At 58.2% G+C, this 12,877-nt stretch overlaps 1 protein-coding gene across 6 annotated transcripts in view; it reads left to right on the top strand.

Annotated features, from left to right (window-relative positions):
- Window positions 1-12,877, top strand: part of MAD1L1 (mitotic arrest deficient 1 like 1) — a 408,034-nt gene that overhangs the window by 81,844 nt on the left and 313,313 nt on the right. For 5 of the 6 annotated variants that reach the window (XM_030801339.1, XM_030801341.1, XM_030801338.1 and 2 more), the window contains one exon: window positions 1,417-1,503. The exons of the other annotated variant lie outside the window; for it this stretch is intronic. In XM_030801339.1, coding sequence (XP_030657199.1) covers window positions 1,417-1,503 — 87 coding nt within the window. The remainder of the gene's footprint in view (window positions 1-1,416; window positions 1,504-12,877) is intronic. 6 annotated transcript variants of the gene reach the window in all.

The raw sequence follows: 12,877 nt of genomic DNA, 5'->3' as shown, positions 1-12,877 counted from the left end.
CCAGTGATGGAAGACACTCCAGAAACACCAAACTAATGCTGGGCAAGGCGGGCTCCAGCTGTCCTCCGTGCCATGCGAAACAGGCATGGGATGGCGAGGGGCGTGGGGGTGGCCAGAGGCACTGTAAGGAAGTGGCCCTTCCTCTGTGTTTGGAGGAGGAGCTGGGCGCTGGAAGACCGGGGGAGGGGCTGTGTGAGCACTGGGTGAGCTGATGCAGGGTTTCGGGGGCCCATGGGCAGGGTGCTCAAGTGACAGGAAAGGTCAATGGCTGTCTCGGGGCAGAGGGTCAGGCCCAGCACGTGAGGTTTGCAGCGTGCACGTTTTAGGCAACAGGATGGCTTCTGTTAGGGGTCCATGGTTGCAGTGTGCCTCTACGTGGCCGTGGCTGACTCGCAGAGAGGAGCTCCCTGGCAGGCTGCTGGGAGGGTGTCCTCGGGATCCACCTGAGGCTGCTCTGGGGGCCTGGCTGACAGAGTGACTAGGACCTCTCCTTCCAGGGGTGCAGGTAGCCTCCTTGGCCAATGTCGGGGTCCCGGTTGCTCATTCAGTGGTGCAGTGCCGGCTCCCTGAGTGGGGCTGGATGGGGCTCTCATAGCATTGCCCAGCACCTGCTCTCTATGTGGACCTGCACTGGGTCCATGACAAGGATGGGTCCTCGGGCCGCAGCTCACACGCCACTTGGTCAGTCTAGCCAGGGAGCCTTGGCTTTGTGCCCCAGGTCGTGAGGCTGGGAACGCTCACACACCACTGGTGTAACTTTGCATGTACGGCTCAGATCCTTGCCGTGTCCTCCGGAGTCCCAGCGTTGAGTTAGAAGATGTGGCTCAGGCTGAGCTCAGCTGCTGCTGATGATCGGGGTGCACTTTGAACTTTGAAGCGGCTGTTTCACATTGGAGTCTGAGTTTCCTCATTTAAAAAACGGAAACGGTAAACAACAGGGTTGCTGGGGCATTCGCTGAGACAATCTGGAATCGTCCTGGAAAGTAGAAAGCGCTGCACCTGGAGATCGCTGATTTTACTCTTGTTATATGTGGGTCTTTTGAAGGAGAGGGGAGGAAAGGAACCTAAAACTCGCTGAGCACCTCCCCTGTGCCAGGTGCCTGGTGGGTGCTTTTTAAACATGATTTCATTTCCTCTGAAGAGTGACACTGTCAGGTCATGTCTCTGTTTCTACAGGTGAAATAAAATCGGGGCTTAGTAAGGTCATCTCCCCGGCGTTGCATAGGGTTGGGGGCTGTGGTTGACCCCAGGTTGTAGCGCGTGCATGCTGCCCTGGACCCGGGTCCGCAGAGTTCACACATCCTGGGTCCCAGAGCATCAGCTACAGAGGTTGCTTTTGACCTTCTGTTTTGTGTGCAGAATCAGGTTTACTTCTGGGGGACAGGTGGAACTGAGTCTGCCTTCTTTATCCTGCAGGACTCCAGAAGACCTTTCCAGATTCGTGGTTGAGCTGCAACAGAGGGAGCTTGCCTTGAAGGACAAGAACAGTGCCGTCACCAGCAGGTAGACCTGGCCGCCCAGGGCGCTTGTGGGCATGCGTTTGCTTTGGAGAGTTAGGGGCGAGTGAGAGTGTGTGCCCCCTGGCTCTCGGGGGACGGCTGCCCTTCACTGTGTAGTTGGCCCCGGTCTGGGATGGGGGAGCAGGGATTTGAGGGAAGGGTTTGCCCCATGTTTCCACCATGTGCTGTGAGCCTCCGCTGAGGCACCACCGTCCATTGTTCTCACAATGTGCTAAACTGCCATGGGGTCTGGGGGTTGGCCTCCTGTTTTGGGGTCCCTCCTTGGATCAGGAGGGTTTTCGTCTTCCCAGCAGGGTGGGGCCTCATGTGGTCTTGGGAACCAGCCTGTCCATCACTAGCAGGTCCACCCTGCGTCTTCACGTCAGCATGAATGCAGGTGTGATTGGAAGGGGCTCACTGTGAATACCAAGAGACATGCCCGTCTCTCTGGAAGTCCCAAGGGCTCCAGGGAACCTGGGATGGCGATGAGATATGTGTTTCTTCGTATCCCACACCCCGGCTCTTCTCTGGTTTCACTCGTGGCTGTGAGGGGCCATAGAGGCACCGGCATCACACCCAGAGGCAGAAAATAGAGGCCTCTTTTTTGGATCTTTTGTGTATAAGGAAGCCTTTCCTAGGACCCCCACTGCCAGCAAGTGCCCCTTATGCCTCCTTGGTAAAAAAGGGGTCTAATGCCTGCCCCTGACCAGAAGATGGAGCTACCATGAGGGACTGAACCCCGTCCGGTGGAACCTGTGGGGCTGGTGGGCAGTGGGGTGGGCTTGGGGCAGAGGGGAGGGCTGTGCAACGGGGCCCCAAGGGAGCTCTGCGCCCTGCACGGCTGACCAGGCCGTGGGTGTGTGCGGAGGGCCTGAAGCTCACCTGTTTGCCATTGATGATCAAGCTCAGCCTCGTCCTCCTGTGGAGAGAGTGTTTTAATAATTTATTAATAGCCAGAAGGAGGTTTCTTATTTTGGGGGCTGATGTCACTTTGAAAATTGGCTTTTAGAAGCATCTGGTTGTGTTGGACATAATCACATCAATTTACTGAAAACCCTCAAATGATAAAGATTTGCCTTTTGCTTTCAAAGCCACTGTCAGATGAAACAGGCATTAAAAGTGATTTGAAGTTAAAGTGTTCACATTTTACCAGGCGATCCTCATCATCTTACTTTGGAAATGAAACAGAATGAACTATTAAAGGAAAGGAAACTTGCCTGTACTTTTCTCCCACCAAACAGGGAGGTGCTTCCTAAAATTATTTGCCTTGACCAGCAGCAGCAGGCCCATCTCTGTGTCCAGGGCCACATGGAAGGGAACATTCGCATCTGCATGCTGCCTGTGTTGCCTTCGCTGTGGTCACAGATGTGGATTGAGCCCATGGGGGGATTGGTTTGGGAATGGGGTCTCTGTCTCAGGGAGCAGCCTCTACAGTGGGCAGGTGGTCCTCGCAACCCCAGCTGTGGCTGGCCTCTCAGGACCTGTGGGTTCCCTCTGAGAGCTGGAGCACCCTCCCTGGGGAAGGGTGAGTCTTGGGGCACCCCATGGAAGCGCTTGGTGCTCCTCCCTTTTCTGTGAAATGGGGTCTTGGGGGTGAGACGAGGTCCCCAGTACTGCACTGGTCTGGGAGGCCAAAGGGAGAAGCTGCCCTGAAATCCTGGGTTCTCACAAGCGTTTCCAGCTTGCTTTCATGTGTGTGTCTGTGTGCTGGCTTCTGTCCCACGTGTGGCTTATTGCCCTATGTGGGCTTCTTTAGCCAAGGTGCAGGCTCCAGATGGCGCTGGTCACCCATCGGGAGGTTGGAGCTCCTGGTCCCTCTTGCCTGCAGGGCCTGGGGGGCGGCTGGTCTGCTCCTTGCTGGTCATGTGACTTGGGCAGGCACCTGGTCCTCTCTTCATCTCTGTGAGCTGAAAGGTACTGGCAGTAACGATTGGGTTGCTGTGAGGTCTGAGCCTCCTGAGCTGCGCCTGGGCACTGAGCCATCCCCAGGTCTCAGTGGTGCTGCTTGCTGGTGGGTGGACACTTCCCGACCAAGGCTTTCTGGGGCCTGGTGACGCTGAGTGCCCAGCCCTTTTGTGCACTTCCAAGGCCCAGGAAGGAGGCAGACCCTAGGACAGGCGGCGTTGGCGGTGGCCACTGAGGTGTGGATGAGTACCGTCATGGCCTCGGCGCTTGAGTTCTGGCCCCTGGGCTGCTGCTGTCTTCGGTGGCGGGACACCGTGTTCATCGCGGCCTGCCGTGGCGGGGTCAGGGAGCCTCACGCTATTGAACAGCTGAGCACATTTCTACAAGTCTCTTACAGGCAGTCGGACAGAAATTCAGATGAGCGTGAAGGAGGCGGCATGGCAGAAGATGGGAGGCCACGGTGGCCCAGATCCCTGAGGGCTTTGCCAGGCGGGCCTCATTTTAAAGTCACTTTTGTTTGTTTCTCACTGAAAGTAGCTTGTAGTCACTGAAGAACAGAGCCCTGGTCCAGCTGAGGTCATGGGTCATGAGGGCAGCTGCCGGGCATTTTCCCTCGTCTGTGCGGACCAGCGGGCATGTGCTCGTGGCCACGTGTGTTCTCCTCTGCAGTTTTTACCGAGTATGTTAGCTGTGTCCATCTTTCCCTGGTAGTGAATGCTGTTCTCGCCATCTGAGGAGCTTCTCAGGGTACGGCTCCGCTGCCCTGTTCCTTGTAGCCCAGTGCCCGGTGCTCCCTCTTCAAGGCAGTGCCCTGTTCCTCGTAGCCCAGTGCCCGGTGCTCCCTCTTCAAGGTGGTGCCCTGTTCCTCGTAGCCCAGTGGTGCCCTGTTCCGTTCCTCGTAGCCCAGTGGTCCCGGTGCTCCCTCTTCGAGCGCCGCCGTGCCCTGCCGTGCTCCTCTTCGAGGCGGTGCCCTGTTCCTCGTAGCCCAGTGTCCGGTGCTCCCTCTTCGAGGCGGTGCCCTGTTCCTCGTAGCCCAGTGCCCGGTGCTCCCTCTTCGAGGCGGTGCCCTGTTCCTCGTAGCCCAGTGCCCGGTGCTCCCTCTTCGAGGGAGTGCTGCTGTGACGGTGCCGTGGGTTATCTCTTATGGCAGCATCTCGGAATGCTGGTACCTCAGGCCGAGCTTCCGAAGTGATGGCTGGGTCATTCGTGTGCCTGTTTTCAGGAGCTTGGCTTTTAGAAGATGAATGTTGCCTATCAGCCGGCGTAGTGTGCTGCTGTGAGCAGCCTACACCACACAGTCTTGATGCACTTCCTGGGTGTTGTGTAACTTTCCTTCTCTGCTGATCTGATGTGCAGAACAGAGTGCCTTTCCCACAGTCGCTGTCTTGGTGACTCGGTGTTCCTTTCACCAATGTGACACATGTCCACGTCCATGAAGCCAGAAGCCAGCAGGTACCTCAGCAGGTCCTGTGGGTCGGGCTCCTCTGCGGAGTTCCTGCCGTTGCTGCCTTTTTAAAGTTTGCATCAGTTTCTCTCCATAGTTACTGCAGTAGCATTCCAGCCTGTTCCAGTAGCATCCACCCAGAGGAGTTCCGAGGCAGGGAAGGCAGCCAAGGGAGGGTCTGATGTGAACTTGCCGTGAAACTCGGTGCAGGAAACAGATCATCCCGCAGTGAGCAGATGCCGAGTCGGAAGCCATCGCCTGCCTTGTTTGAGGAAGATAAAATGACACCATATCTCGGAGTTAGCTGCTAGGCCACCAACCAGCCTGGAGCAGGAAGGAATTTTCCTAGCATTGAGCTATGGTTTTGACCCCTTTTACTGGTGAAGCACAGTTCCAAACGCTGCTGTGAGCTGGACTGAAGTTTGTGTCTGAATGTTTCTGCGCTCTTTGGAGGCTGGAAGCCCCGTGGTGGCACCTGTACTGCATTCTGGTCTTGGGGCTGGTGTTTGTAGCGGCAAGAAGCTTCTGGAACTCTCAGTGTAGGACTTACTGCTTTCCAGGGTTGCGAGGAGCCTGCTTGTTAGCTTTATGCGGGTTTGCTCAGGTGCTGCACTGGAATTCCTGTCTTACAACAGAGAGAGTGTCTGTGGGGCTGCTTGAGGATTCAGCGGGATGACGTTGATAACGTGCCTGGTGCAGCAGCTCTTGGCAGTCCCTGGGACGTGGTGCTGTGACGAAGGGTCCAGGGCTGGCTGTGGAGCCGGGGGCAGGCAGGGCTCTCAGTGGGCAGCGGGGCAGCCTACAGGGCACTGGCCGTAAGGCGCTCTAGGAGGGCGGAGTGCTTGAGTGCATTTCAGCTTGGGGGTTGGGTCAGAACCAGCAAACCTTGCCTCCTGTGTGTTTCTCCCTTCCTTTAGCCGTGGACAGATGGGGCGTCATTGGTCACTGGTGTGAGCAGAGCCTGTCAAAGATCCTGGTCCTCTTTACCTTGGAGCAGGAGTTTCATGGCAGTGTGGGGGAGCCTGGCCTTGTTTGCGCTGAAGCCTCGGTTTCAGCTCTTTGAATCTGAGAGTGGACCTCCTGGTTGTGGGGCTGAGGACAGGGCATGCTGTTCAGAATCAGTGGGTGGATCTGGTGTGCCCTCTGCTCACGCTTCACACAGGGTGCCCCAGGGCTGCCCTGTAGCCTCCCTTCCCTTTCCGGGCCCTCTTAGTCTCTTTGGCCCTTAGGGACCCAGGCACCCCTCTGCCTGGCGTCCCCAGCTCTGCCGTCCCCAGCTCTGCCGTGGGTAGAGCCGGGACAGGAGGCTGCAGTCCTTTGTGGCCCAGCCCGTGGCTGTGCTGTCCTCTTTCAGATCTGGAGTGGAGTAGGCCAACGTGCTCTGAGGGCTCTTGAAGAGCAGGACTGGGAAGCTTGGGCGGGGACGCGTGGGGCCGTACTCTTGGCGGTTTCTCTGCTTTGCCGGAAATAAGGCCGTGCTTTGGAGAGGGCTGGTGGCGGGAGCAGGGCCTCTCAGGATGCTGTGAGGGCTCCAGGGTTCAGGTTTCTCATCTGTAATCCCGGCGATGAATGACGACGGGGATGATGAGAGCAGTCAGTGTTTATCCTGCATCTGCCCTCACCATGAGCTGCGCTGTGCTTCATGTGCAGCGTCTCACTTGAGCCTCACAGATGCTCCCAGCTAGAAGCTCTTATGATTCCCTCTTTTGCAGGGAGGAACTTGAGCCCCGGGCTAAACAGCTGGGAGGTGGTGAAAGCAGGACATGCGTCCAGGCCTGTGGGCCTCCAGAGCTCTGTGGGATGTGTTTGCAGGTGGATCCTGGGTCCCTGCAGGACGCGTTGTGTGGCTGCCATCTCGGCCTTTGGCTTTGCTTCTGTGCCTCAGCAGAGACCCCGGGTCATGGATCCTGCCTGGTGCTATTTTGCCTGTTTGAAGCCCCAGGTGTCCTCCTCGGTGCTGACTTAAGGTAGAGCCGGCTGAGAAGTCCACAGAGGGGAGCCCCTGAGGGGCATGGATGCGGATGGAGCTCTTCATGTTGGGGTCTGTCCTGGCCTCCCCTGCCTCCCCTCTGTGCATCGGCTTTCCCAGAAGTGCACTCCAGCCTGGGCTCTGATGGCCACAGTTTGTTTTGAAGATCCCACTTTGCTGCCTCCAGGCAGAAGAGCCCTTGGACTGAAGCCACCAGGCTGGCATATCCTGGAACACCTGGCCGCGTGGTGCTTCCAGGTGCCTGTGCCTGGCTGATTCATCTGCTGCTGCCATCAGGGGCCTGGGCAGCGTCAGGAGGAGGCAGGCCCTTGTCAAGCGTAAGGGACTCGAGAGTCATTGGGTGTCATGAGTGGATATCACCATGTTTTCTGTCACAGACGGTGCTTTTCTGAGCCTCTTCCTGCCTCAGGTTTCTGTTGCCTCCCAAGAGTGAGTGAAGATCAGTTTACTAGTTATGAGTCTTTCCTGCTGTTGGTCCCAGGTGGTTAGGCCGTCCTCTCAAGGACGTAACAAGGCCTTGTCACCTTGTCACCTGGTGTCTGAATTATGGTGCACTTGAGCCATCCAGAGACCAGCAAGGCATACGAGATCCACGGTGGCTGGGCTGTTCCCCCCTTGCACCTGAGGGGCCTCCCGCTGGAGAAGCCACCACTGGTCCAGGCTCCGGGGGCCCGTGTTTGCATTTGGCTCTACCAGGAGTGGCTCTCCGAGCGAGTCTTTCTGGTGGTGGTGACTCCTGTTGGGGGTTTTGAGGCTCAGTGCAGTTGCCGCTGTGGAGGCTGTGGACGGTGCTGGTTCAGGGTGCAGGTTTTTAGCTAGTCCTTGTCATCACTGGCACCATGTCCTGCTGTTACTTTTTGAGGTAATGGGAAAGTACAATTTCTGGGAGCCTTCAGGGCATGGCAGGGGTAAGTTTTCCAGGGGGCTCTGTGGGGCAGGATGTCTCCTGTGTGTGGCCAGTGGTGATGATCGGACGGGTTAGGCGGTGGGGGCATCTGGGCGGTCAAGGTGACGGAATTTGCCGTGGATCACTGTGGGTGAGAGAGCGCATCGGGACGGCCGGTTCTGGCCTGCCCTTGAACTGACCATGGCCTCAGCCATGTGTTCCCAGCAAGTCTCATGGTCAACCTGACCGCCTGCTCTCGGCATAAGGGGTCCTCTGGGGTTTGACACAGGCAGAGGCCTTGTCGCGTCCGTTCGGCTTTGGCGCCACTCGATGTAAATGGGCTTTGGCAGAAGGTGTGGAATCAGCCTGAGTCTAAGGGGCTGTCTCCATGTGTTCCACGGTGGCAGCCCGCCATGCCTGTCTGGTCCAGGGCTGTGGCAGGGCATGTGCCAGGAGCTCTGGGTGGCACCGTGCCCTTCACAGTGGGCTCCGTGGCAGCTAGGGGCGCTCCGTCCGGCAGCAGAGAACCCGCGTGATCTGTCTGTATCCTGCTCCTGTCCCTCTCTGCCCCTTGTGCATCCCATGTGGGGCTGGTCCCAAGAGTTTCTCCTGCAGCCCCGGACCATGCCTGGGACGCACAGTGCACCTGCGCCATAGAGGCGTCAGCCCCCAACCCAGCCCTGCACCAGGGGACAGGCTTTGAGGCTCCTTGTCTGTCTCTAGAACGGGGCCCTTGATGGCATCTGCTTCCCTGTGGTGGTTTCAGTGCAGATGCTGGCACGTGCCTGCCTTGTTCTTTGGCGAAGGCTGCTCGGGTTAGTTTGGTTAGCGTGGACCCTTTGGAAAGCCGTCTCTCTCATGAGTCAGTTTTCTGTCTGTAGAATAGGCCCAGTGAGTGGGTTTTTGGGGAAATGTGAGGGCCATCCCTGTGCCTGGGGTCTGGCACCATGCACTTGAACATGGGCCCCTCAGTGAGTCAGGTGCCCCAGAGTGCGCTGCCCAAGGTGACAGGGGAGCAGGCCCATTCTGTGCTCACAGCTGTGCGGTCCACCTGCTGGCCGGTGATGGCTGCCCCGGCAACCCTGGCCTGGCTGGTGGCCTCTGCCTGTCCTTTTGGTTCTCAGTCCCCCTCTCTTCTCCACTGAGATTTTAGTAGGAAAAGAGGACTTGGCGGCACCTGTCCTGGGAGCCAGGCCGTGTGGAGGGACTGGGCCTTCCCCAGGCTGTCTGTGCGGCACCTGCCTGCAGTGCCCAGACTTGGACGTGAGATGGTGCCCGTGGCATGTGCAGCCGCCCGCTCCTCTGTGCTCAGCTTAGAACCTCCTCGTGGGGCCTCCTCAGCGGAGGTGGGTAGGTACCAGGCCTGTACATTTTGTGGCTAATTAGAGGGAGAGAGAGAAGGGGGGCATGGCATGGAGATGTCTGGGTGAGTGGGCGTCTGTCTCGGGGCCTCCCTCCCTCACGCGGTGCCTTCTTGTTCCTCCAGTCCTTTCCTGATCAGGGCTAGTGAAGTCCTGGGTTGGGGGACATATACCCGGTGCCCATCCTGCCAATGCCGGGTTCTCTGTGGCCCCCCAGTATGGTCTGGGGGCCTGTCTGCGGCACCATCATGTTTCAGGCTGCAGCTGGCTGCTGGGCCTGAGATCAAGCCTCATCTCTCCTGAGAAGGGGTCTGGCCCATCCTGGCTCCAGGGAAAAGCCCAGGTCATCAGCAGGCATGGTTGGGTGTCATGGCTGTGCCCCACAGCATGCGGTGGCTGCCTGGCTTGAAGGGGCCTCCGCGGTGGGGCACTGGGTGGCCCTGTGGGATGCAGGCAGGCTTTGGCAAGGCTGGCCCTGCTCTAGGTGGGTGTCTGAACCTGTTCCCTCCCCAGGCAGAGCCCTCAAGGCGAGCACACGCTCCTTCATGACTGGGCCGGGTCCAGCGTCCACTGTCGCTGGGCTCTGGGGTCTGTCCGGGGCGCCTCCGCCTGCTGCTTCAGCCAGCTTGTGTTGCTTCTTTCAGCAAGATGAGCTGCCGTTAATATTTCACACCCAGACTGTTTCCCTGAATGTTTTGCATTTCCATATTTAAAATGGCATTTACATATTCATGGCTTTTTAAATAAGTTTTTATTGTTAAGGGATGTGGAAGTGGATGAAATGTGAAACTCCCCTTTTTATTCAAGCACTAGAAAAAAATTTCATCCCAAATGCAATCACTTTCTGAGTGCTTAGTTTTGTGGCAGTTGCCATAGGAGATTGTTCCAGAAGCCGATGGGTCCCAGGGCCATGGAGCCGCCCTTTCTGGCATGCAGAGACTGGGGGAAGGCAACTGCCATCAGCATTGCTTTCCACCCGAGGTTGGGCACGGAGGCCTGGTCGCTCCCTGGGGTTTCTCCCGGTGGGGGCCTGGCCTCGTGCTGGGATGCAGGGCCGGCTCCCACCCACACCCATGGCTTTTCTTTTGGAGGAAATGTCTAAGGCAGACGAGGCTTTTCATCTTGGAAGTGGCTAAGCCAGGAATGCCTGGCTCCTTTTCTCCCTTCTCCCTGGTCACTCGGCGTCCCTGCCCTGGTTGGCCTCTTGCTCCTGGCTCTGCGGCTGCGGCTAGGGCCTCGGAGGGCCAGCCAGCCCTGGTGCACTATCCGCTTCTGACGGGTGGAGGGTGGCACCAGCACCCTTCACCCTTCAGGGTCCTTTGAGGGTCCTGTGTAAGAACGTGTGCGGGGCGGACGGGGGCTGCCGGAGGGGTGCTGGAGTCACTGTTTTACGTTTGGGCACTGATGACAGTGGCTGAGCCTTTGCCTCTGGGACACTGGCCTGGGGAAGGCCCAGAGGAAGCCACCAAGGATTGACAAGAGTAGGAGGCTCTGGGAGAGGCGTCTGCAGGGGCCCTCTGGGCTTGGAGGCTGTGTGGGTGATGTTGAGCCAAGCACAGGTCACAGAAGGATGCACGTCCTGCAGGGAAGTAGCTGAGGGCTTTGGAAGCCTGGCCCGTGGTGTGCCGTGCTGCAGTGGAGCAGGGCAGGGACTGTGGGGGTCCAGATAATAGACCATAAAAACAGGGAAACTGAGGCCCGTGGGGGGAAAGAGACTCTGATGGAGTGAAGCCTAGAGCATGGATTTTTCTGATCTGTATTGTTACTTACTTTTTAATATTTTTAGGCATAAAATTGTTTTTTATCATCTCAGGCCTAAATCGCCCACAAAACCTTAGCCTCGAGGGTCAGGGGAAGTGTGGTCCGAGCTGCAACTGGCCTCTCCATGCAGAGCCCCTCACACTGGCCCCTGCTGGAGCCATCTGGACGGGGTCTGCCGAAGCCTGGCTTCCTCCCCCAACAGCCTTGAAGGAGAGCGGCGGGTGTCCTCTGTGGCTGTGGAGTTCTCAGCAGTCTGCCTTTGGCCCCAGCCCCTGGCAGCTTCTCCCAGCATGAGTGTTGTATTTTCCACACTCTCAGGGTGCTGGGTCGTTGGTAGTGTCTGGTTCCTCCCGAGACCAGAGGCAGGACACAGAGCTCAGGGCTATGGCCCTGGAGGCATGGCTGGGGGAGTCACCTTCACTGCTGAGGGTGGGGTGCATCTCAGTGTGCGGCCTGGGGCCAGCAGCTCTCGCACCTTGGCAAGCCCTGGACTGCAGCCTGTGAGCTCAGAGGGAGGGTGGTCCCGTGAGCTAGGGTGGGGTGGGGGTGTGGGGAGGGTGGTCCCATGGGTTGGCTGTGAGTATACTGCTGGCTCGGGGTCGGGCCGTGTGCTCCCCGTGGCAGCCAGGGCTCAGGCTGTGGCCATGGTGTGGGGTGCTTCCTGGGGGTTGGGCCCTCCTCACAGTCCTCGCCCTGTCTGGGTGGGCTGGCCACACAGGCGGGTGAGGCTGAGGCAGCCTCACCTGCTCTTCTTCCTTGCCTCTGGCCTCGGTGCCGGGGCGTCTGCTGAGGAGGAAGACCACCTGTCCTGCTGGGACCTTGGGCCTCTCCGATGCCTGTTGACTCCAGCTGAGAGGTGTTCTCCTTGCCTCTCCTGCTTTTCATCTGGAAAATCAGGTCCAGGACTCTTGCTTTGCAAGAGGAGTGGAGAATTGAAGATTTCAGAAGTTTCTGACATCAAGCAGGTGCTCAGGGAATGGCGGCATTGTTTGCAGGAGTGGGGTCTGTGGTCTCTGTCACTGGGTCCTGCTCACTTGACCCCCGAGCCTTCCTTTCCTCATTTGTATTAGGGTCAGTTCCACCCTGAATGGGTTTCTTTGAAGGGTGTGTGCAGCCCGCCTGGGGGAGGGCAGAGGAGTGCTGGCCTTCCTGTCAGTGCTTGCTTGGCCCCTAGGCATGGGGTTCTCAGAGTGAGGTGTTGCAGGCAACGGCGGTGTGGCCTTGAGAGCGGGGGAGTCCCCATCTGCTGCGTCCTCTTGGGCTGACTTCTAACAAGCCGGAAGTGTGCGTCTGGCATTCATGCCCCCAAATCCCCACCTCTTGATGTAGTTCCTTCCATTTTGTCAATAGGATCTGTTTTCAACCTCTCCGTGCTGAAGTGCTTATCTCCCCAGGCCACTTGGTCTGGCGCCCGCCTCACCGTGGTTCTCAGGACGCCTCATTTCATTAGGCTGAGTGGCTCTGGACTAAGTGCACCTGCAGAGGTGACCGCCCCACCGCCAGCCTGCTGAGCGCTGCCGCAGCCAGGATGGTGGCCAGGGAGCGTGTCCCCTGGGGCAGCAGATGCATCCCCTTCCTTTCTCCTTCCCTTTGGACCCTGTACGCACCCCTGCATTCTCTCACCCTCTTTAGCAAGTTAAAAAAAAGCTGGCATTTCCTCCCACCCCCATGAAACCCTTTGTAACAGCAGTCTCAGCCCGCAGTGTCAGGGGCTGCCCAGTGGTGGTGAGAGCGCAGCGTGGGTGCAGCCCTGGTGAAGGGCCTGGGACTCACGGCTCTGTGCTCTGATCATGGGCTGGCCTGCACTGTCAGTACAGAAACGCTCTGTGAACGGCAGCTGTCATCATGGCCTGTGTTGTGTGGCCGGTGTTATGTGGCCCTCACGTAGTTGCCCCACACGGTGCCGTTGGCACAGAAACGCTCTGTGAGCAGCAGCTGCCATCATGGCCGATCTCGTGTCCTTGCGTAGTTGCCCCATACATCCGCCTCCTGCTTTGCTCCCCGTCTTTGGAGCCTCCAGGGCCAGAGGAG

The sequence above is a fragment of the Nomascus leucogenys genome, chromosome 20, assembly GCF_006542625.1.
Source record: "Nomascus leucogenys isolate Asia chromosome 20, Asia_NLE_v1, whole genome shotgun sequence".
NCBI classification, from domain to species: Eukaryota; Metazoa; Chordata; class Mammalia; order Primates; family Hylobatidae; genus Nomascus; species Nomascus leucogenys.
Note: the sequence above shows the minus strand (reverse complement) of the source record. Positions and strands in the feature narration are given on the sequence as shown.